The sequence below is a fragment of the Tenrec ecaudatus genome, chromosome 4 (genome assembly GCF_050624435.1).
Source record: "Tenrec ecaudatus isolate mTenEca1 chromosome 4, mTenEca1.hap1, whole genome shotgun sequence".
Taxonomy (NCBI): Eukaryota; Metazoa; Chordata; class Mammalia; order Afrosoricida; family Tenrecidae; genus Tenrec; species Tenrec ecaudatus.
Window position 1 is genome coordinate 9,445,530 of NC_134533.1, and position 24,506 is coordinate 9,470,035.

At 46.1% G+C, this 24,506-nt stretch overlaps 1 protein-coding gene and 1 non-coding gene across 3 annotated transcripts in view; both read right to left on the reverse strand.

The window, feature by feature from the left end:
- RTN3 (reticulon 3) overlaps positions 1-24,506 on the reverse strand; it is a 60,884-nt gene that overhangs the window by 5,751 nt on the left and 30,627 nt on the right. The window contains exons 1-4 of one of the 2 annotated variants that reach the window (XM_075545562.1): positions 21,101-23,102; positions 4,455-4,662; positions 1,148-1,286; positions 685-754 (exon numbers count right to left, since the gene is read on the reverse strand). In XM_075545562.1, coding sequence (XP_075401677.1) covers positions 685-754; positions 1,148-1,286; positions 4,455-4,662; positions 21,101-23,087 — 2,404 coding nt within the window. In that variant the 5' untranslated portion in view covers positions 23,088-23,102. Of the gene's footprint in view, positions 1-684; positions 755-1,147; positions 1,287-4,454; positions 4,663-21,100; positions 23,103-24,506 lie in introns of those variants that run through there. The other variant, XM_075545564.1, reaches the window with a different exon arrangement.
- LOC142447326 (U1 spliceosomal RNA) lies at positions 10,197-10,358 on the reverse strand. The gene has a single exon (XR_012784067.1). It is a non-coding gene; the product is annotated as a U1 spliceosomal RNA (small nuclear RNA).

Genomic DNA, 24,506 nt, shown 5'->3' on the forward strand with positions numbered 1-24,506 from the left:
GCTTTACACCATTGATAGATGTATGGATTGTGATAAGAGTTGTATGAGCCCCCGATAAAATGATAAGGAAAAAAAAAAAAAGAGAACCCTTTACTTTCAGAAGAGTATAGACCTAAGTAAAACAAAATGTTGAGATACAATAACTTCACATTTTGATGTTTTCATTCAATAAAAGTTTCTATGGAGAAGGGGGTGGGGAGCTGCCTGGGGGCAGCTGTGGGAAAAAAAATAAAAACAAAAATTAAAAAAAAAGTTTCTATGGTTCGTTTACACACACACACACACACACACACACACACACACACACACACACACACACAATCTCGGAAACTCACAGGGGCAGTTCAACCCTGCCCTATGGGGTCACTATGAGTTGGCAGCCACTCGATGGCTGTGTGTGTGGATAGAAAATAAATGAGCCGTGGGGGCACCGCTGGACTGGTGGACAGTGGGCTGCTAACCACAGGGTCCGCGGCTGCTCCGAGGGAGAAAGTCTGTCCCTGTCAACTTACACAGGGCTGCTCTAAGTCAGAATCGGCTTGATGGCTGTGGGCTTGCTGTCTGGGGATTGTTTATGGGTAACACAAACAGTGGGGCTATGTGAAACAAGTGGAGCTAGTCTCTTGGCTCCTATTCCTAACCGGTTACTTCCCTAAGTATCAAACGACTTCCTTGCCCTCTTACCGAGAATCAGAAGGGTGATTCCATTGAAAACGGCACCGACGTAGGTCATCAGCCACATGAAGACAGCCAGCTGTGGAAGCCAAGCACCGGGGGGTCAGCAAAGCGCAGGCCAATGGAGGACACTCTCCTCTATTTAAACCTGCGTTGCGCTAGTGACGGGTGCTGTGGGAAGTTCCAAAGGCCGGTCCCCCCATTAGCACTCACATTGGAGGGCAGGGAAGAGAACCCTGTGGTTCACTGGTAGCTACGCACACTTCTGTCGATTACGGATCCCTGGTCTCCTCTGAGTTCTCCAGGCGCAAGGGCCTTCTCTGTTGGTTCCCAGCCCCATATCTTGATGGCTGATTATGGCAAGCATACGTGACATTTTGTCCCGTGAAACCTACTTCCTGCTTGGCCTCTGAATTATAACCGAGCTGCCAGCTTTCCAGCCTCACCACCAGAAGGCACAGAAGCCTCTCACCTTCAGGGAGTCCACCAGGTCTTCCACCAGAAAGAGACGGATGATGAGTTTCAGAGCCTTGTTGACGTGCACCATGGCCGCATTCACGTAGTTATGGAAAGCCTCGGAGGACAGCGTGATGTCCACATCCAGGTAGGCTCTTTGGGAAGGAGAAACAACGGTAAGGCAGGTGGCACAGAAGACTTCTGGGGAACACTGGCCTAGCATTCTTTAGAATGTGAACCTGACTGACCGCGAGGGTATTTCAGAAATTATCCTGGGGATGGGGGAGTGGAGAGACCACTGCCACTCAGTGGGCCAGGGCAAAGATGTCCACACAAGGGTGAACAATTGAGAATCATCCAGTCCTGTCCTATCCCATGCAGGATGGTGGAAACCTACATGTATGTACTCACCACGAGTCCAACACACACACACACACACACACACACACACACACACACACACACACACACACACACACGCTCTCTGCACAGCTAGCCCTCGTCTGAAAGCCTCGCTTTGCTTTTGTTGAGATGTCGCTAAGACATCTCTCCCAGGATTTTGAAATTGGTACTGGTGGTTTATACCCGTAGCTGCTGCGAGTCTCTGATTTCTTTATTACGATTTTTGGTGTGGTCAAGTCCCAGCCATTAAATAACAAAGAAAAGAAATATTATAAATAACTTTCGATACTTGTATTCCTTTAAAATTAAGATCTGTATTTTTGAAATTATGCTTGTGGGTAGATCATAGGAGCTATGAATTTCATGTTAGGAGGAGAAAAGAAGCCTTCTAAGTATTGGTTTAAGAAAGCAAAACGGAGGATGGGGATTCTGAGTTTGATGGGGCTGACAACCACTGAATCATTCGCCACAGTCAGACAGCACTCGGTTCTGCCCCAGGTGCACTGCGGGCTGGTAATCAAGCACGTGCTCACGCCTTGGTCGTTCACGCAGTCTCTAAGGAAAGCCTGGCGGCATAGCACACACTCAGCTAGGTGATGGGAACAGCATTATGAAAGGTAGGCCTGCCTTTGCCTTCATCTTTCTGTGGCCCGTCGGACACAGAGTACACCCACTTAAAATTTCCAGTATGCTCTAAAAGTGGGAAAAGCTTTCCCCACTAAATCTCACAGTTGGAAATTTTAAGTGGGTATACTGTGTCCCATTGGCCACAAAAAGATGAAGGTAAAGGCAGGCCTACCTTTCATAATGCCTAGGTAACTGTGATCTGAAGAGCTAAGCATCATCCCATTAACACCAGAACCAGCGATGCCCAGGGCTCCAGGTGTACCACCAACTGTCATAAAAATCCACAGTTCTTCAACAAAAGATGCACCGCGGAAAATACTTTGGTCTTGGAAGAGTTGAGGCGCCTACCCCTACTGCCTGTGGGGATAACTGAAGAGGGACAGGCAGGCTTTCCTTTCTACCTGTTAAGAAAATATCTACTACCAAATATAAAACTTTGGAGAATTAGATGCCTGTTGTTAATCCAATTTAGTGAAACTCATTTTATAAACCTGCAGTGGTGTGACTCCAAAAGAAGGGGCAAGGGGGGACCCACAAAAACTGTCAAAACACCTAAGGCTGTGGAAACAAACAAACCAATCCCAATAAAATTCATTCACTCATTTATTTCACAACTAGTGATTTGTTAAAACTAATTTGCAAATACTTAAAAAAATTCACTCTTTTCCCCTGCTGAGAATACACACAGAACACACCAGCCCATTCAGTCCTTTCTACATGTGCAGCTCACTAGCATTCATGATAATCTGAGTTCCACAGGGAGTCTCCCCTTCCTTTTCTGAGTGGCTCCTCCTCCCTCACTAACATAAACTCATTGGCCCCTCATGTTTCCAGCTAATCATGCAGGTGTTGTCAAAGTGATTCCTTACAGGTTGACCTTAAAAGACCATACACAATGCTGGGAACAGAGATACCAGGAAGGGAGAGGGAGGTTAGGGAGAAAAGGGGAGGAAAGGGGAACCACATCGTAATGACTGATACATATCCCCCCTCCCAGGGGGATGAACAACAGATATATGAAAATAATAATAATTTATCAAGGGGTCATGAGGGTAGGAGGGAGAGGTAAAGAGGAGCTGATACCAAGGGCTCAAATAGAAAGTAAGTGTTTAGAAAATGATGATGGCAACATATGTACAAATATGCTTGATACAACTGATGTATAGATTGTTATAAGAGCTGTAAGAGCCCCCAATAAAATGATCTATTAAAAAGAGAGAGAGAGAGAGAGAGAGAACATAATACTCAAGACAGATATCGCTTACTAGGTAAGCTAACTACCATTTAGTTTTCAGAAAACTTTCACGAATATTTTTGGCTGAACGTTTGCAGATTGTCTTAGAGCAACAGTTGTAGGGGTTCACCCAGTCTCTGTGGCTCCAGGAAGTCTCGAGTCCATGAGAATTGGAAGTTCTGTTCAGTTTGCAATCAAGCTGTAATGATCACAATACGGTTTAAAATTATTCCTTCTGTTTTTACCAGGGGACACTGAGAAGCAGAGCTGTAGCTAGATCATCTGTCCTCCATAGCCCCGAGAGCCGCAGCAGATGCTTTACACAAACCAGGCCAAATCTTCCCGTTACCTTGGTTCATATATTTAAAACAAGAAGAAAAAAGGCTAGATTGGATTCCAGAAAACCCAAGACCTACAGACTTCATCAAGACCCGCCTGTTAATCAGAAACCAAGGCAAGAAGCAGGAAACCAGTCATCAAACACAGAACGCAGAGTGAGCTCTGCTATCCAACACTGTCCCTGTAGGCTATGCCGCTACCAAGTCCGCAACTTCAACACCAGACAGGGTGCGGTGATGGCTGAGCTGGGCTGCGAAGTGCAAGGCCAACAGCCGGAACCACCAGCCACTCTCCTCAGAAGACAGACAGGCTTTCTACCCCTGTCGAGAGCTGCAGTCCCAGAAACCCACGGGGACAGCTCTACTCCCCTGTCCTACGGGGTTGCTGAGTCAGCATTGACTGGATGGCAGTGAGTTTGGTTTCAGAGTTTTCAAGATTCAAATCCATGGGGGCTTATACATGGACTTGGGACACTACTTAAGGTTAAGTGCTGTCCCAGACCCTGTCCGTTCCCCACCCTGTTCAGTCCAGTCCTGTTTGGTCTTGACCTGAGTCTCTACTTTGGCTCAGGGGTCTTGGCTTGTATCCTGGTCACCTCAGGGTCTGTGCCACTGGCCGGCTGCACGAGGTCCCATCATGCGTGAGTCTTGGGACCACATCGGCCCCAGCAGAGCCTTTATCTGCGACAATGCTGCTTGTTATCTGCGGCATTTGAACTTACTTGAATGGGTGGCCTTCTTCTGACTTCTGCACAGCTTGGATGACAGACTTGTAGACCCTGAAGTTGATGGTGACAGAGAGAAGAGCCAGGATGAGGTAAGAGACCACGCTGATGACACTGAAGGCGGCCAGGGACAGCAGCACAATCAGTGTGGTGCCGAAGACAACCCCGGTTTTCTTCACATCTCGCCAGAAAATCAGGTCGTGCACTGCAAAAGCAAACAAAAGGGGAGGGGGCTTTTTTAAAGAACACTTCACCCAGTTCACAATTAAAAACCCCACCCAATAAGTAAATCAAGCACCCATAAGCTACAAGGTCAGGACTGCTCTCTGGTTCCCTGATCCGCAACCCTGCCGGTGAAGCAGGAGATCGGCAGACAGTGACAGTGCTCCCGGAGGGGGTGGACATCATTAATTCATGGGTAATGAAACATGCCAAAAGGGGCTCCCCAGCTGCACAGATTTAGCTTCAGGATGGATTTCCAAACACCCAAGAGCTTGTATTTTTAGGGGGTCAGGGGCACACTACTCAAATACATTGGAGCAAAGCATCAAACATCTCAGTACAAAAGGCAAGGAAGGCAAAATCTTGATAACCATTGGCTAAACTAAGCAAGGCAGACATAAATTAGTGGGGTCAACAGAATATCTGATCAGAACTAAGCTGAAATGGTCAACTGCAGAGGGGGCTGGCAGAGTGTAGAAAATAAAAATAGGCTTCTAGAGCTAGTTATGATGAGACATCATGGGTAGGGCTGACCATGTAATACCCAACCTTGAACACTTCTGAAGTTATTGGGGGAGGCAACTTATTAATAATATGCCAGAGTAAGAAGACATGATAATGTAAGATATATAAAGGATGATCATGAACTGGACCGAGGGTACCAAAAACCAAACCAATTGCTATAGAGTTGATGGGACTCACGGTGCCCCTACAGGACAGACTACAGCTGCCCCCTGTGGGTTTCCAAGGCTGTAAGACTGAAGGAAGCAAACCACCACGGTTTTCTTCTGTGTATCTTCTGGTGGATTCGAACCTTTAAATTAACAGTTACCAGTCAACCACTTAAACACCACACAATCAGGGTACCTCCTTTTGATGTTGGGTAAGGGTGTTTACATAGCTATAAAAAACATTATCGAGACAACTGGCACATTTAAATGTGGACGATAATGGATGAATGTGGCGGGTCAATGTTAAATTCCCTGTGACAAGTGTATTATGGGTACATAAAACAAGCACCAGAGAAAGCTTTCACTTGAAGACGCACAGCCCAGTCTTTCAGAGTACCGGGGCAACTCTCAAGTGGTCCCAGAAAAGCCTGTTCCCTATAGGGGGGAGAGAGTGGCACAGAACCACAGCACTTGGCTACTACTGGTTGTGGTCTGAGCTCACTGGCAGCTCCACGCAAGAAAAGACCTGGTGACGTGCTTCTGTAAAGTTTACAGCCTTGCAAACCCAGAGGGGCAGCTCCACTCTGTGCCACGGAACCACACAGAGAGCCCACTCAATGGCAGTGGGTCTTGATGGAGAGGGCAGTAGACGGCAAATGTGGCCAACTCCTACCATCAGTGAGCTGGAGGGGAGGCTATATGGAGTTTTTGAACTGTGCTAGAAAATCTCTTTTAAGTTGGAAATATTTGAAAACAGAGATAAAAGAAAAGGTTAGAGTACAAGGCTTGGGGCCTAGAAAGAAAATGGCCTTGATGTTTTAGAGAAGAAACAAGGGCTGAGAAAGTAGACTAAAGGCAAGTTGGAATTCTACTTTTGTGCAGATTAGAAAAAAGCTACCGTGGCCTCATGACTCTGTACTGCCATCTGCTGGAAAAGTGTCATACGAAACACTCTTGCAAATGGTGCCCCTCCAGGTGTGCAGCACCCGGGGCATATACTCCTGAGGGTGGAGTAGAGTGTCCCCTAGGGTGGCTGAGATCGCCCCCTCTTGCGGGGTGGGTGATACCCGGGCCTAGGGGGCACTGGAATGATCTGGGTGGGCTGCAAAAGCAGATACCCACACTTGATCCTGGATGGCACACTATGGCATGAAAATTTTGAAATCCTGGAAGCGGGGAGCTCTTGAGTCTTTCTCCCTCTGAAGAGGGTAAGTTTGGGGACTGATGGGCTAGTGAGTCTGAATCGCTGGCCTTGCAATTACACTACTCCTTGTGTAATAGTAAACGAAATGGTGAGATAGAGGAGGGACGTGCACACTGACGATAATAGAGGGAGAACTTCCGCACGGCAATGCTTTCCAGAGGCCTTGCTCAGCTCACTCCTCTACTTCAGTCAGGTCACAGCTTGTGGGTCACTCCCTCGGAGATTCTGGGCACTCTGTGCAAAGTTCAACCCTTTCATCATGCTCAGCTCCCTCCCTTCCCCCCCCCTTCAGTGTGCCCGAGGGCAGGGCAGCATGTCACAGCTTTCATTGGTTTCCTTAAGGGCCCTTCGGACCATCAGTTTTGCATGGAATGCTGTATCAAGTGTGCTCTGGCAGGCTAGGGGAACCAAGGAAGTGGCCCGGGCTTGGGACCTGTCATGTCTCTGGTGCCCTGGGGAGAGATGCTCATGGGGCCATGCGGCAGATCCCAAGTGGCAGAATCAACAGCCTCGGAGGTTTCCTAGGCTGCAGTCTTACAGAGCGGTGGGCCAGGCCATTCCACAGAGCAGCTGATGGATGTGAACGGCCGACCTTGTGGTCAGCATCAACTCCTTAACCGTGCACACCAAGACCTCTGGAGAAGCCCGAGGAAGATGAAAGACTCAATAAAAAGTTAGGCAATGAGGCAAGTTGCCCAATGTTTAAAGTGTGAAACCCAGATGTGGTTGGTGGGAGGGTGGAGAGGGGTGTTATTTCATAACCAGGGAAGCATGGGGGGGGGGCATGACATTGCATTTTGGCTCTATTCCACTTTCACTGAGCACCAACATGACATAATGACGGTTGTGAAGACGATGCAGGACCGGGCAGCGTTTTGTGCTGTCGGACCCGGGGTGGTTGTGAGTCAGAGCAGACTTCCATCAAGTGCACTTGCTGCTTCAGTCAGCTCAGTACTTCTTACAGCAAGAAATGCCCGAGGAGCTGAACCAACCAGGAAACAGAAGACACAAATTGCCAGGACTAGGATTGACTGATCCTACAGACGGACATTGAAATCTCCCTGCCATTCAGTCGATCCTGACTCATCGAGACCCCGCTGAGTAGGTGATAAGGGGCTATTAGGAAAAATATGATGCTCCTGGTCCAGATGGCCTCACCAAGGCCTTCTGTCAAGTAACACCTATTCTACAACCACTTCTCCCAGAAGAGGAGGCCGAGTTACACGACTCTAAAACTAGGCAAAAACACTGCACGACAGGATAGCTAGAGACCGCTATCATCAGAGGTCACTAGCACTCAGGGACGTAGATTAAAAACTTAACCAAAATACCGCAAATTAAATCCCACCACATATAAAAAAGATTCACACCATCCTTACCAAGTGGGTTTTTTTCCATGAATGTGAGACTGATTTAATGTTTGAAACTCAGCCAATAATAACCCACCATAGTAACAAACTAAAGAACAATACAGTCATCTCAAATCAGCGCATTTACCAAAACCCCCACAGAAGTCATTGCCATTGATCCGGTGCCGCCTCAGCGACCCTCGGGGCAGGGTGGAACTGCTCCTGTGCCTTTCTGAGACTGTCACTCTGCACGGCAGCGGTTCTCAACCTTCCTCATGCCGCGACCCTTTCATACAGTTCCTCATGTGGTGGTGACCCCGCCAACCACTAAATTATTTTCGTTGCTACTTCAAAACTGTAATTTTGCTACTGTTATGAATCGGGTGACTGTGAAAGGGTCGTTCGACCCCCAAAAGGGTTGAGACCCACAGGTTGAGAACCACTGCTTTACGGGAATAAAAAGCTGTCTTTCTCCCAAGGATTGGCTGGTGGTTTCGAACTACCAACCTGCAGTTAGTAGCCCCATGTGTAACCACTACATCACAAGGGCTCCTAACAGTATGTTTTTAAGGTAAATATAAAATCCAATTTAACAAGAAAACAATTTAATAAAAATTGGGCAGACACCTCATTGGAGGTAAGTGGATGGCATGAAAACATGTCCAACCACTAGCCACTAGGAAAATGAAAACTAAAACCACCATGAGATGCCAACGTGCACCTAGAATGTCTAAAATTAGGAAGAGGGAGGGGAGAAAAAAAGAGACCTGATGCAAGGGGCTTAAGTGGAGAGCAAATGCCTTGAGAATGATTGGGGCAGGGAATGTATGGATGTGCTTTATACAATTGATGTATGTATATGTATGGATGGGGATAAGAGTTGTATGAGTCCCTAATAAAATGTAAAAGAAGAAAAGAGAAAAAAATGATTAGGGCAAAGACTGTACAGATGTGCTTTATACAATTGATGTATGTATATGTATGAACTGTGATAAGAATTGTATGAGCCCCAATAAATTGTCCAAAAAAAATTAGAAAGAGTGCTGGTAAGGATATGGGGGAACCACAACTCTCACGCCAGGCTAGCAGGAATGTAACACGATATAAGCTACTTCAGAAAAGGCGATTGCTTATAAAAGTTAAATACGACGATCATATTACCCATTATCATATGATCCAGCAAGCTCACACTGAACTATTTGTCCAACAAAAAACAATATATGTCTACGTAAAGACCTGAATGTTCCTAGCAACTTCACTGTACTCTCGTCCCAACCTGGAAACTATGCAAATGCTCATCAATAAACCAGATACATCAGAATACGACTGAGCAAAATAATTCGCTCAACACGCAATCAGTAATATAATCAGCACGAATCAACCTCAAAAGGATTAGGTGGTATCAAAGAGGCCAAGCTCCTTGCCCCACCCCCTCAACAAAAAAAGTAACTGAGAACCAAAGGGCTGACCAACCGCAACCGGATACATGACCTTAGAGACAGAATGGGGCTTGGCGGGGAGCCCCTTCTAAAAGGCGTAAGATTGACCACCCACAAAAGTTGGATGTGGCATGGGAAAGTGAAAAGCTCTTAAGTTAATTTCCCAGGTCATTCCTTAATACCACACACGTACGTTAATATGTTACTACCGTATGACCTACAATGTCTCTTAATTGTAAAGAGACTTACAGTACACTCCCTCGCCCCACTCCCACGTCCTTTTCTGGTATAAGCCTCAATGCATTTTTGCTTCCCTTCTACTTTACCAAACACGATCTCTTTCTCCAGGGACTGGTCTCTCCTGATAAGTCCAATGCGTGTGTAATATAATCTCGTCTCTTTTCATGACTGTAATAATCAATCAATTCTCATTTATCTTAATTCTTCTGCTATTGGACATGAGGCATGTGACAAAGAATGCCTACGGCCACCAAACGTGCTTATGTACTTGGTCAAATTCTGAATTAATCCTTCATTTTCAGCTTAGTTAGCAATGTGGTCATGACTTTTAATTTAAAAGCTTGGCTAAAGTTTGGAAGGATTGGGGAGGTGGGCAGAGTGATGGGAAGTTCAGGAGACGGCATGGGGATGAACTGGTGAATGTAAAGCCTTTTTAAAAGGGAAGGGCAGTGTGGTTAAATCGGTCGTGTTAAGATCAGACACGGTTAATTTCCTACTCTTATTTTTCCCGCCTCAAGACCTTCATTGTAACTAGCTGCCAGGCCCGGTGTGTTTTCTTCTGAATAGTACAGGTGTCTCTGTATGTTTTTTTTTCAAAAATTATTTTATTTTTTTAGGGGGGAGCGCGAACGCACTACCCACTACCACAAATTATGCAGCCGAGTTTCCCGCCTAGGGGAAATCTCAGGGGTCAGCACATCTGGAGTTCAATGGATAAGCCTCGCCCTGGGAAAACCACCTTCGTGATCATGGTAACTCCCCTGCCAGGTAAATATTCTCTGTATGGTTATAGATGAGCTCTAGGAGCTTAAAAAAAGAAAGTTGACTTGTGGCCTGAAGAAGGATGGAAGCTGCAGTACCCGTTCTTCAACAAGAGAGGGCACTACTTCACCCCACAGTTATCTCGGAAGGCAGGAAAAAGGAAGCACTGTCTCCATGGGAGGAGGCACCTTGGTTGATTCTCTAACCATCCACACTGTGTGACTTGACGTTGGAGAAAGCTCCGGGTCTGACTCCAACTACAGCTGTCCCGAAAGGCCCCAAATTTAATCGACTCTCACAGGGATACCTTAGAGGTAGAAAAGCGAGGCCAGGCCGCTCAAACCCTTACTCTGAAATGAAAACTGTTAAAAAGACCTCTCAATGTTTAGTTAAGCTTTTAACTTTATTTTAAACAAGATTAACGTTGTCAATCCCAGGAGTCCTATAATACAGTCTTCTCCTTCTTGCAAAACAGTCTTTTAAAATTTAAGAGACAGACAGCACATCTCTAAAAAAAAGTAAGCAGACTTGAAAGGGAGGGAGGGCAGGCAGTTAAGTTAAAAAACAAAACACAACAAAAACCCTCACTGCCATGAGTCGATTCTGACTCACAGCAACCTGACAGGACAGGCCAGAATTGCCCCTGTGGGTTTCTTTAGGTCTTTACAGGAGTAGAAAGCCTCGTTTTTCTCTCTGAGTAGTTGGTGGACTTGCACTGCTGACCTTGCTGTTAGCAGCCCAACGTGTCAGTATGCCACCAGGGACAGTTGGGTGGGGAAAAAAATATGCTTTTTTTTTCCCCCCACACTGATGATGTTCTTTGGTTACATTAAGAACTCATCATCTGGAATTGTGAGACTCTACTCAGAGAATGTCCCCGAATCCAGACCCAAGTTTGTGCTGCTGAAGTGGGTTTACAGCCAGCCCTGCCACAGGGGATCTTCCCCAAAGGCCTCTCCCGCAGCTCTATGGCAAAGAAGGATTCCTGACTGAACACAAGGCTGTCACTGTGGAAGCTGGACACACATGACTTGGCCCTGGATGAGCCTGGCAGCCGGCCAGGGAAATTTGCAGAGATCCCTTTTCAAGCTAGCATTCCTTGGACGCTCAGAAAAAAACGTTTTCGTTCACTACAATAACGAACCCCCCCCCCTTTGCCCTCAATTTCAGATTTACCGAGCACAGAGAACAAAATCGCATTGACTGCCCCTCCCCGTACAGAAGAGCCAGGCAAATCTGAAAATGTGAGCTTCCCAATTTAGTCACAGAATTAAAAACAAACAGTGCAGTGTTGAGCCATGTGGGATAGATGGAGGCACAGACTTGGGCGTCAATTTCCTTTTTCCTTTGTCCCCACGAGGTCCGGTTGGTTCTCTGCACATGTTGGCTAAGTACTAAATTCTCCGGCTAAACAACTGTCTAGATCTAAGCATGCTGAAACGATCGACTCTATAAACTAGAAACCCACTCACACTGGAAGGCTTTTCCACCCTTCTAGCACATTGCGTTTTGAGCTCAACACAACTCTCTGCTACTCAGACCTGCTTGGAGCTAGCTGCACGCTTCTTTGACAGCCCATCAGGTAAGGCCGGAGTGGGGCATGATTTCGGTCTGAACACACAACATAAAATGGGTTCTCTCCTCTAATCACTTTCCCGAATTCTTGTCCCTTGCACTGTGACTCCAGCAAGAAGCAGAGTTTGTGTCCCTAGAAACTGGGCTGGTTTTGTCATTTGCAATGGAAAGGGCAGTGTGTCAGTGCTGGGCCCAGACCTCGAGTCCTCTTTGGGAGACTGCCTTACTGCAGGATGAGAGAACCCATGGAGCGGAGCTGAAGACCCCAGCTGACTGCAGACACGCCAGAGAGCTGGTCCTGGTCCAGCCAGCCCCAGGACGCATGAGCAACAATACTTAAATGTTATAAGCAATAAATAGGCGGACTCTGTGAACTTTTTGCCCCAAGCTAGCATTCCTCTCGCAGAAAAAAACGTTTTCGTTCAGTGTAATAATGTATTCTCCCCTTTGCCCTCACTTTCAGACTTTACAGAGAACAAACACTGCATTGATCGCCCCTCTACATAACAGACGAGCTGGGTAAAAGCCGGAGAATGGGAGTTTCTTTTCACAGGTCTTTCCAGCACGCTTAGATCTGAATGGTTAAGTTTAGCCGGAGAATTTAGTAGCTACCCAGCCTGTGCAAAGAACCAACTGAAGCTCAGCAATGGACAGACTGACTTCTGAGGACGTAATCTCTCCAGTTTCCTAGCAGCTCACGGGTGCTTCTCCCGGGGAGACCACGGAAATTGGATAGTAACTGGGACGGTATTACTGCGCCCCTCAGCCTCAACACAAAGGAAAGATGAGCGGGGTTTAGAGTAAATGCCCGTGTCCCCGTCACCTAAAATTTCCCTTTGACGTTTTACTACACTTACTCACATGTCTAGCCCTCCAGCAGCCCGTTAATCCATTACTTTTTTATACAGTTGGAAGTGGATTACAGGCATCAGGGAAATGTACTCCAGCATGCATCTTGGGACGGTTAATGCTTTGAGCCCGCGTGGCTTGGCCATGACTCTCCATATGATGCAATTATCCTCCATTCTGCAATCTGATATACAGGGACTGCCTTGGAGAAAAGCCCAGTCATCATCTTTCCCAACTACTAATTGTCCTTGGACTCATGCACAAAGTGGCCACGGTGGCAAAGGGGGAGGTTATGCATGGACCCAAGAACAAAGATTTCTACCCAGTGAGACCAACTTGGCTACAGTCACTGCTGTGAGTGGCAACGCTGAGTTCCCAATATGGCCCCAGGCCTCTGGACGATCAATCAGCAACCTAGTAGCAGGCTGACGACGCTGGGCAGCTTCTCTCATGGAAAGGTCAGTGTTGTCTCTTTACTGGGATAGACGATCTGGATGCGGCGTGCCTTCCCTGCATGCAATGCTTCTGCCAAAACGACCAACCAGGGACTCACACTCACAGATGTATCCTCCGCAGTAATGCCTCAGATCAAGGAACTCGCTTCACAGCGAATCAAGTGCAGCAATGTGCCTACGCTCCAGGATCCGCTGGTCCTCTAGAGACACCATCACAATACCACCCGGATGGCAATGCCTTGCATTTTCACAGCAACGCTCTCTTGGAGGCTGCGTGTGTTCCAAACTGGTGTCCAACATGTGGCAATGCTTCTACCACAGCAAGGGTTTTTTCATGAGTCCAGGAAGCAAGGGGGTAAAAATGGGAGTGACCCCACTCACTATGACCCTTGGTGACACAACTCAACATTTCTGCTTCCTGTCTGAGACCTTATGCTCCCACCAGAAAACATAATACTGATTCTAATGAACGGGAAACTAAGAATGCAACCAGGTCACTTCAGGCTCCTCATACCTCTGGATCAATAGACCAAAAAAACCCCAAAAAACAACGGTGTGACTGATCATCCAGGGGAACAGACTGGTTACATAATGAGGGTAAAGAAGAGTCTATCTGGAATACAGGAGACCCCTTGGGATACCTCTTAGCACTACCATGCTCTAGGGAAGCAACCAATTCTGACAGGACTAGTATTCCAGCCCCTTCAGGCATGTACCCTTAGGGTGAAAGGACTACGGAATAGGTGGCAGCACAGACAGTTCCGGGAATCAGGACAACCACGGAAACGAGGGCTGGAGCTTGCTGAGCTATCCCTTCTTTGTACTGTTAAATGTGCACAGGGACACCCGGTCAGGGCGCTCCTAAAGGTTCTTGGGAAAATGCGATTCACGGATGTTTTCAAATGTCCTCATGTCAGGATTGTTCATTGTTACTGAGCAAACTCTTACTCATAGTGAGCCTATGTTCAACAGGACGAAACGCACCCATTCTCACAATGACTGCATTGTTGAGCCCTGTGTGGGTCCATCTTGCAGTGTGTCTTGCTCTCTTTTGCTAGTTGTCTTCTTTAGTCAGCATGTCCCGTTCCTGGGATGGGTCCCCCTTGATAACATGCCCAGTGGGTGAGCTGAAGTCTCAACATCCCTGCAGCCGCAGAGCATTCGAGCTGTACTTTCTCTTCCGGCATTCCAGGGTATATTTAATATTCTTCATTAACACCATAATTCAAAGGCATATATCCTGCTCTAGTCTTTCTTATTTCTTGTCCGGCTTTCACAGAAATACGAGGTGACAGAAAATACCACAGCTCGGGTAAGATAACACCTTAGTCCTGGATGGGCCATCTTTGCTTTTGAGTACTTGAAGGAGGTGTTCATCTCAACTGGTCAATTCCTGAGGCCCCACATTCTGCTAATGCCTGCAGTGTAGCCTGGATTCCATTCTTTAATACCAAGGGCTCTGGAGCACGTTAGGAAAAGCAACTCTGTCTTCTTTCCATCTTACCTTGATGCTCCTGCACCCACGCCTGCGCTGCCTACGTTGTTTGTTGTTAGGTGCCCACAGCAACCCTACGCCCACCCAGAGGAAGCACCGCGCGGTCCTGTGCTAGCCCTTCAGGGTCCACATGCCTGAGCCCACTGCGGTCAGTGTCAGTCCATCTTGTTGACGGTCTTCCTCTTTTTCACTGTCCCTCAGCTTTACCAAGCACAGCGCCCTTCTCCAGGGACTGGTCTCACCTGACAGTATATCCAATATGCCCACAGACTCTTTCAAGATTGCAACTCGAGGCTTGACGTTTTTCTTCAGTTTTCTGACTCATCTTTGTACATTCCATTAAAATACTTTTACTTTGTCCATTTGACCTGCCCTTCTACTTTATCGTTTCTCCTATTGGCTTTTGGCTCATTTTGGAATCTCTTGTGATAGCCACTTGGGTCTTTATTTCCTTCCTGTTTTAAAAGAACTTCTGCTTTCTTCATGTCTGATGTCCTTGATATAATCTCACAACTCATTTAGCCTTTGGTCGTTAGTGTTCAATGGGTCACATCTAGTGTTAGGATGATTTCTAAATCCAGGCAAGATAAATTAACGGTCAGACTTTGGGGTCTTGTGGATTAAAAACACTCCCATATGAACAATCGATGATTGTGTTAGGCTGAACTGCCTGGAGAAACAAAACCTATGACACTCAGATATGTATAAGACAGCTTTATACAAATAATAATTTTAGATGAAGAAAGCAGGCCAGTCCAACTCAAAGCCTATGGGTCTGACATTAGCTGGAACGGTCTTCAGCCTCATTAAAACCCCTGGCCCATCTAACAATGGTTACATTCGTAAACCCTTATTGTGCGGCTTCAGTGATCTGGAAAGATGTTCGCCTTTTGCTGTTGTTATAGGTGCCATCCAATTGGGTCCTACCTTGGTGACCCTGAGCACAGCAACCAACACTGCCCAGCCCTTCCTCTTTTTGCTACCCTTCACTTTACCAAGCAGGATGCCCTTCTCCAGGGATCGGTCTCTCCTGGAAGCATGTCCAATGTAAGGAGCACTTGGCCATACTGCTGCCATGACAGATTGGCAGTGTGTGGCACTTTCCGTAGTCTTCCCCAGCACCATCATTCGCATGCAGGATTCTTCTTCAGTCTTTCATATTCAATATTCAACTTTCACAGGCAGAAGAGGCAATAGAAAATACTCATCTGAGGTGTGTTAAATTTTTTATCTTAGCTAAGACCTCAAAATTACTTACCATGCAACAAAAAGAAAATATTCTGTTCTGAGGACGATTCAACGAGACTAAGGCAAGTGTACGACTGAGAGAGCATGTTTAAGACCATTCCCTCTTCAGAGACGTGTTTAAGCACATTTGTTTTTGGAACACCCTAATGCAGGCGCCCTCAAACCACGGCCCGTGGGCCACGTGTGGCCCGCCAAGGACATTTATCCAGCCTGCCGGTTGTTTTAGCCCCATTTGTTCTTTTACTTCTAAATAAGATGTGTGCAGTGTGCACAGGAATTTGTTCACAGTTTTCTTTTAACTACAGTCCAGCCCTCCAACGTGTCTGAGGGACAGTCCTGTTTAAAAGGTTTGAGGAGCCCTGCCCTAATGCGTGCATGAGCTGGAACCCTAGTAAGTACACTTTTCGATGTATCCTTAGTTTTCTGAAGAGTGGTGATATTTTTCTTAGCATGCAACTAAATTTTGTTGGACCATCACACTAAACATCACTTACATTCTTTTAGTTGGACTGTGACTGTAAACCTCTATCTCTGGGGCAGACCTTCGGACCTTAGTGGAGTTTTTGCAGTTTTAGGCTCTCACGTCTCACTTTCTTACTTTTCCTCCCAGGATCCCCCTTCCCTTCGCTCCACTGCCGACTGGCTGTGCTGGCTCAGACTCTGTCTTCTGGCTCTTTATGCTACACTTTTAAGTTTGGTGGCGGGGAGTGTTTTTGTTTTACATTAAAATTTTACCCAACCTGCGTGGTGTCTACAGCAACTTAAAAACAGTCAAATTGGGAAACTAATTTCATACTGCCTCTTCTTTCAAGTTCAGCCCTCTTTCCAAACCTGCCTGCTTCTGCTCACTCGCCAGCGCAGTCTGTGTTACTTATGTGCAGGAAGGGCGAGCCCAGTAAAAGCCTACTTGACCACACTGAAAGAAAACCCATGAGGATCCTGTTTGATAAAAATTTACTTCCTATTCATGGTGTATAATTCCCTTTTAATGCTATCAAAATAGAAATTACCCTGTCAATCTTGTTTACGAACTCACTTCCCCCACTTAAGATATTCATCTGCTGGTGCTCGATCTGCACAACCTTTATTAAAATAAATTATAACACTCTCCCCTCACAGCAGGCACCCTAACTTCGAGAATAAAGTGAGAGTAGAAGGAAGAAATAATTCACATACCTAGACGTGAAATCGTTATGAAGGGACACACTGAGTTTAGGGAAATTCGTGTATGTGTAATACAGGATTGTTAATGCTGTCTAAAACAATAAAAAAACAGTTTTAAAAAAAGAAAACTACTATCTAGCTGTTAAACTATCTACTTTAGTACAAAAGATGTTTTGAATGAAAACTTTTATAGAACCTGATAATAGTAACAAAACATTAAAAACACTCACAAAAGAAGGCTACGTAAGCATTGGTGTGCATTCATTTGCATGCATGCACCCCTACGTGCGTGTATCCACATACTTGAAGCAGAAGGGTGTGCCAGGCCCATGCTGCTGGCTGTCTCTTGGACTAGCAGGAGAGGGGGTCTGGTGGTCATCTAGGAGCATTTCATCTTTCAATTGGGAAGCAAATATGATAGCTAATGTTAACAGCTAATAGAAGCTACTGACACATACAGAAACGTGGCATGTGTTTTTGTATTTGGCACTGGTGCATAAACACTAGACTGCTTAACCACAGGCTGGTGCTTCAAAACCCACCAGAAGATTCACAGGATAAAGTTGAGTCTATCTGCGCTCAAAGATTTAGCCTTGAAAAAATTCTGTATCAAAAAAAACAACAACAAAAAAATTCTGTATTAAGGTCACTGATGGCAAGGAGTTTGGGGTTTTCTATTTTTAAAAACAAAACAAAATCTGTAACATTGGAAGAGCTGCACAGTATCCTGATGTATGGTTAAGTCATAGCATAGTCCATCTCCAACTGTTAAAAGACACCCAAACAATACCCAGTAGTTTTGGGTATTAACAGGGCCACAAGGAATTTGTTATTTTTTTAAGCTCAAATTAATTTCCCCTCAGGGAAAATTTGATACAAATTTGCTAAATTAATTCTAAGCCGCTGTTTCCTGTGATTAACTACTTCCTAAAAGACCGTATCACTAAGTGGCATATGTATATTTATATATCTGTGAGCTATAAATGACATACCTTCTTGCTTCCTTGCACCCTAGCCAGTCTGCGTGCTGAAAACCCACAAAGCTATCTTCATCCACTTAGCTATGTGAAGGGAAAAAATAACCATATGGCAGTCTAGTCCAAGTCTCAGCAAGCCCACATGTCAGAGAGCCGTGTGCCATGGATTTTCAATGGCTAGGTTTTTCTTGGCAATAGATCTATAGATTTTTTTTTCCCCCTGAGGAATCTTTGGAGGTGGACTTGAACCTCCCTCCAGTCTTTCAGGCAACAGCTGAACATGTTAACGACTTGCACTGCACTAAGGAGCCCTGGTGGTGTAGGGGTTACAAGTCGGGCTACTAACCGAAAGGTCAGCAGCTTGAAGCTACCAGGTTCTCCTTGAGAACCTGACTAGGCTTTTTACGTACAGATAACGCAGTCTCAGAACCCACAGGGGCAGTTCTGCTCTGGCCTGTAGGGTGGCTAAGGCCTCTATGAGGCAGGGGTCACTGAACAGTAATAGTCTTTCATACTAGAATTACTGAACAATTACAGTGTCATCTTAAAGGAAATGAGACTTGGTTTCATTAGGAACCATGTGTGCATAATACTGTTAAAACAATAAAAGGAAAACATAATTAGAAAACATATACAGATATATATATTTAAAATAGTGCTCACTTTGTTTTTCCTTATTTTCCCTGGCAATTTTAGGCAGGATGTAATTGCAATTCTATAACTGTGTATCTGAGGATAATATTCACATATTATGCTTTTTATAATTAGAGACTAATGTAAAACTGGGAATGGTCTACTTTTTTTGCGCGTGATCAACTGAAAAACAGGCACTTGTATAGGACACAATGAGAGAAAGGAGGAACCGATCATAAAGATCTACATATAACCCCCTCCCTGGGGGCAGACAACAGAAAAGTGGGTGGAGGGAGACATCGGACAGTGTAAGACATGACAAAATAAAAACAGTTTATAAATGATAAATTATCAAGGGTTCATGAGGGAGAGGGTTAGTGGGGAAGGAGGGGGAAAGTGAGGAGCCGATATCAAGGGCTCAAGCAGAAAGCGAATGCTTTGAGAATGATGATGGCAACAAATGCATAAATGTGCTTGACACAATGGATGGATGGTGATAAGAGTTGTACGGCCCCCAATAAAATGATTTTTAAAAAAAAGGACACATTAAGAATCAGGTGAAAGCCATCTGGTTGTCACCAAGTAACTCAGTATTTTTAGAGAGTCTCTTCTTCAGTTGTCAGCTGCTAATACAGGAACAAAGGTCAAGTCCTTAGGACCTGTCCAACACCAGGCAGATGACACCCTCTTCTGTGTGCGTACAACCCACAGCAGCCCTAGCTCAGGAGGGGCAGGCTTCTCTACGAGTCACCCGAACGTACTTCTCCAAGAAGGTAAATGAACTCCAATCTTTCTGCCTTCAGTAAGCAAGTTAATGCAGCCACGCTGATAAAGGATACTGGCCGAGCTTCCATGGCTCTCACCAACTTATTCCTAAAGTAAGGCAATTTGAAAAGGGTTTCAAGTTTGAAAGTGGCAATGAAAGCCCTTCCAGCTCCTTGGTCTAATAACGATACCACTGTTTAATTACCAAATGAAAAGTATTTCCTAATCATTGATTTTTGTTAGTGACACGTATCCTGAAAGTTCACAGCCCTTTCATTTCTCATACTAGATACAACTTGGCTAGGAACTACTAATGTATTTGCCTAGTACATCAGATATTGTTAAACCTATAAAACAACAAGGCAACCTAATGACCATTACCATATTCAAAAGGGAAGGTGCTGAACCAGCTGTACTAGTTGTTGGAGGCCACACCAAAGCAGGCATTGTCCAGAACACCCAAGTTCTCACAGCCTAAGTTTCTACCTGCCGCCACATCACTCAAAAGTACTGCCTGTAAGAATTCTAACAAGAAACCAGGAAGAAGAAATTAAAGTGAAGCGAGCGACCGCACTATAGAAACGATCTATAGAAACAGAAAAGGAAACCAAGGCCTTGAAAAGTCATGGAACTGACTTACTTACTCAAGGTCACCCTTCTTGGCATAGCAAGGTCAAGAACTCCAATCTAGCATTCCTTAATGCAAATTCAATGGCCTTCAATTACTGGAAATAAATGCCCTGATATTGTCACTGGCACATCTATTACGTTAAGGCCCTGTAAGATGGGCTAAATCTGACTGAGTATTTACTGTGTTGGTTCCTACAATAGCTGCATTTTCACATTTCACTCCACAATTAAGAAAAGTACAAGTATTAGTTATCCAGGATGAGCCAGTAAGTTGTTCAGGAAAGGAAAAACTGTTATCAAAAGCCAATGGTCTAATCAAACTTCCAAGTATACGTTTACTCTAAAAATCTCATTAAAGTTTAAAAACCGTGTCTTCTCCTAGCACTGAACAGACATTAGGTACAGCACTTGATTATCAGGTCGGGTGGGGGTGCTCCTTCTGTAGGGGCTTTAAATAGCCCTAGAATACACATCACTGGAAGTATTTAAACCGAAAGTCCATTGCTAGGAAAGCGATCAGTCAAGTTAAACGGCGAACAAAGAAAAGGCACCATCTTCTATTATGTGCTTGGGCCTCAAGAACATACTGGTTCTCTCTTAAGGATGACTCACAAGATGTTATTACAGTACTCGTTACTACCTATATTCAGTGCATAAAATCTCTGGGGCGTATATCAGATTAATTAAAAGTTCCATTTGCTGTCTTCTCCAGCAGGAATTCCTTAACCTTGCTAAATAGATTTAATGAGATTCACATCAAAAGAAAATAACCTTAAGTGGTACGTGGTGCTTCTATTGTGGAGATTTAAAAATGCGGTTTATGAATCTTCCCCCTACAAGACAGTTTTTAATTCATGCTGTAATTTTGTAAATTACAACCAAAGTCAAAGAAAAGCTAGCACTAGGGAAAGCCGTCCCTCACAGCAGCAATCACCCCATGCAGTATTTCTAAGATAAGTGGTTACCTGAGAGGTGTGTCAGAAGTCTTGCTAGGACATGCTTGTCTACCAGTTCAGTCTTGCTAAGGCTGGATATGGAATCTACCTTAACAGTGTCTTTGAAAAGAGCAGGGTTTTCAGAATTCCCAAGATCAGATTCGGCCTTGACCGTTGACCGTTCAAGGGTGTTAAAAGAAGAATCTGGTGCAGATGTGAACGTTTGCCTGGCAATTTCTTCAGAAGGCGAGTCCACTTCACCCTGTGCAAAAGCTGACTCCTTGGCCTGCCTTTCCCCTAATTCTTTCAGGGCTCGGATGGTCAGCTGTTCCTGCTCCAAGTCAAGAGATGCTGCCAGAGTATTCTGCAGAGGGGAACAGCCTCGAGGCACGCTCTGATTGTTTTCTTCAGTTTGGTCTGTGTCCTGGCTGCTTGTGCCTTGAACTTTGGAGCTACCAGACTGACGTAAGACTCCTTCCGGGAGAGCCCGCCTATATTCCGTCTTCTCCTCAGCTCCTGCTTCAAAGGCACTGCCTTCCTCTCTAACCATGATCTCTTTCTCTTGGGAGTTGGTGAAGGCTGTTAGCAGGTCCTCTGGGGAGGAATCATCTACATTTTTCCCACACGATGCCTCCCAATAGGCCGAAGCTGTCACATTCAGGAGGGAGGATTCTGCCTCGTCATCTGCGGTTACAACAGGCTTTCCAGGCGCAGCATCACTCAGATTCCGGGGCTGCTTCACAGCTTCTGAGCTGAAGTTCACTGCAGGTACCTGTGGAGGAATCACCTTACCAAGCGGACTCTTTCCAAGAAGATCAGGCTGAGCTTGTCGTGGCTCTGAGTCACTGACGGGCCCTACAAAACTTTCCGATGGGTTGTTTTCTCTGGGGCGACTGGGAATCTCTCCCACGTCTCTTTCGCCAGTTTTTGCGGCACTTTGAGATGGCATGTTGGCTGTGATGTCCTCTATTACTGTGTCATCAGACTCGCCAGAGCTGTCAGCCTCTGTCATTTCTCCCAATGCAGAGCTCTGCCAGGTCACTTCATCTTTTGGGCAGTCACTAGGCAAAGCCACTTTCCTGGTAGTCACCCCAGATCCCAAAGAAACACTTTTCTCAAACGAAAAGCCAGGTAACCCTAAAGGGGTGTCCTCTGCTTGCTGCACATTGTCTCCCATGTCTTTGATGCCAACATCCTTTGCAGAATCAAGACAGTCTGCTCTGTCACCTGTAGATATGATGAAGGGATTGTTTCCATTTGTGGAACATACGGGAATTTTCTGGCCCAAGTTAGCTTTCAGATTGACCACGGGGATGTTGGAATTATATTCACCCTCCTCGAGTCTGGTTGTTCCTTTGTCGTAGTCAGATTTGTCAGACTGTTGCTTCGCCTGGGGAATCAAATCCCAGGTCAGTACTTCGTTAGTAAAGTTGTGCATGTCACTGACGCACCGAGACACTTCTTCCAGCGCGGCAGTTGTGTGTGAGAACTGCCGTGTGAGCAGTGAAGAGGCTGGGTAGCGCCCCAGCTCTTTACTCGGCAGGGGGAACAATTTGTCTTTCCTCTCGGCCAGGTCGGCTGTGGACTCACCATCAGCAGGCGCCGCCCAGCTCCCCAAATCCCGAAGGCTCTCCTTATAGGAGTCCTGAAACTCCCTGTCAAATGCGGCTTTGTCCAGGATGACTTCAAATGGCGACTCGGGGGACTCTCTCTCCATCGTGTCATTTTGGGGTGGGGATAAAGAGCTGGGAGGAATGCCTCCTGCCTCGGACTGCCCGGCGCCTGCTCTCTGAGCTGAGAGCAAGGTGAACTTGTCATCTGCCACCGGCACAGACTTAGGATCCCGACTTGGGACAGCAGCCGGGTCCTTGGCTTCTTGCTCTTTATTCATTTCCTTGTGACCAACGTCCTTCGGGAGAAAAGCCGGAGCTTGTGGGAAGCTGGCTGGGATGGAAGGCTGAGTCCAGGGTGCTCCCTCATTGTTGTCTGTCCCCTGAGGACTCTCCACTCCCTTCATGTTCCCGAAGGTCGGGCTGACATCTTTGGCAACAACAGGCTGGCTGCCGACTGCGCTGGCTTTTTCTCCATGCGGTGTGGTCAGGGCAGGGTTATCTGGTTCAGAAGACGGAACAGAGGAGGAAGCCATCAAATGTGCAGGTGTCTCATGAGAACAGAGAGCTCAATGCCTCTCCTGTTGGGGTTCCCGCGGGAGAACACAACAGTTTACCAGGTACAATTACACACCAGCTCATCGGGCCAAGCAGCATGCTTTCAGTGCTTTAGAATGATATATACAAACACAAGCTGTATATATATATATAAGCATACGCAGAAATACACAACAAAACCACCACCCATTGCCACCCTCGCAAGACATGCCAACAGGAAAGCAGCGAAGCCATGGCATGCCACCAGTTGCAAAGGACAAAGTATTTTCACAACAAATTCTTTTTTGCTCGGTCCATTCCTAGTGTAAAGGTGAAGCAGGAAGAAGGGCCCCGCTACTGGGAGGGAGGTGTGGGGAAGGACAGCTGTCTTGATGGAAGCAGCAGACCCCCTCTGCGTGACACACACACACACACACACAAAATGAAACTTGATGGGAGGAAGCGCCGTTCCACCTCCATCAGCAAGCTCAAGGATTTGAACACTGTCCCTCTCCGCCCACTGTTGTAGTCTGACACAATCCAAGAGAAATACCAAGCCAAAAAAGGTGGCCAGAGTCCCTTTTACCAGCAGCAGGTAGAAGAGAGCCCTTCTGGAGCCAGCAAAGGAGGCTGGAAGGAGTCAGTCCTCTCCTCTGCTGGCCCAGCTTTGTCCACACACAGAGGGCTTCAACGGTAGAGGCCCTGAAGAGTATGGTTGGTTTCAAGATCTCTTGCCCCGACCCTTATTTTCAACACAAATGGAACAGTGCAGATGGTTTTGGGGTTGTTTTTTTTTTTTTTTGGTTAGAATTGAGTTAATGTCAGAAATCCTTTAAAAACAGGAAACCATTTAATGGACACCAAAATCAAAATAAACTCCCTGCTGAAAAGTTGATGCTGCCTCCTGGCGACCCTACAGGACAGGGTTGAACTGCCCCCAGGGGTTTCTGGGACTGTAGTTTTGAGCAGCCTTATGCCACCAAGCTCCTGCCTTCTACTAGACACAAGACATTAAAATTCAACCTGATCAGTTATTAAATTTTCCGTTACCAAATTAATTTTCCATTGCACTCAAAAAGAACAAACAAGTTCTGAATGGAAGAACCCAAAACACGCATGCCAAGGGGAGGCACTGGCTTTCTTGCGTGGTGCTGCAGCCCTGGCTCACTCCTGCTCATGGCTCGGGGGCCGCCCGGCTCTATCTCCAGAGTCCGATACATGGCCGGTCTCAGACCATTCCAAAGGCACGAGTCCAAGACTGAGCGTGGTGATGCCTGCAGCATGAGTAA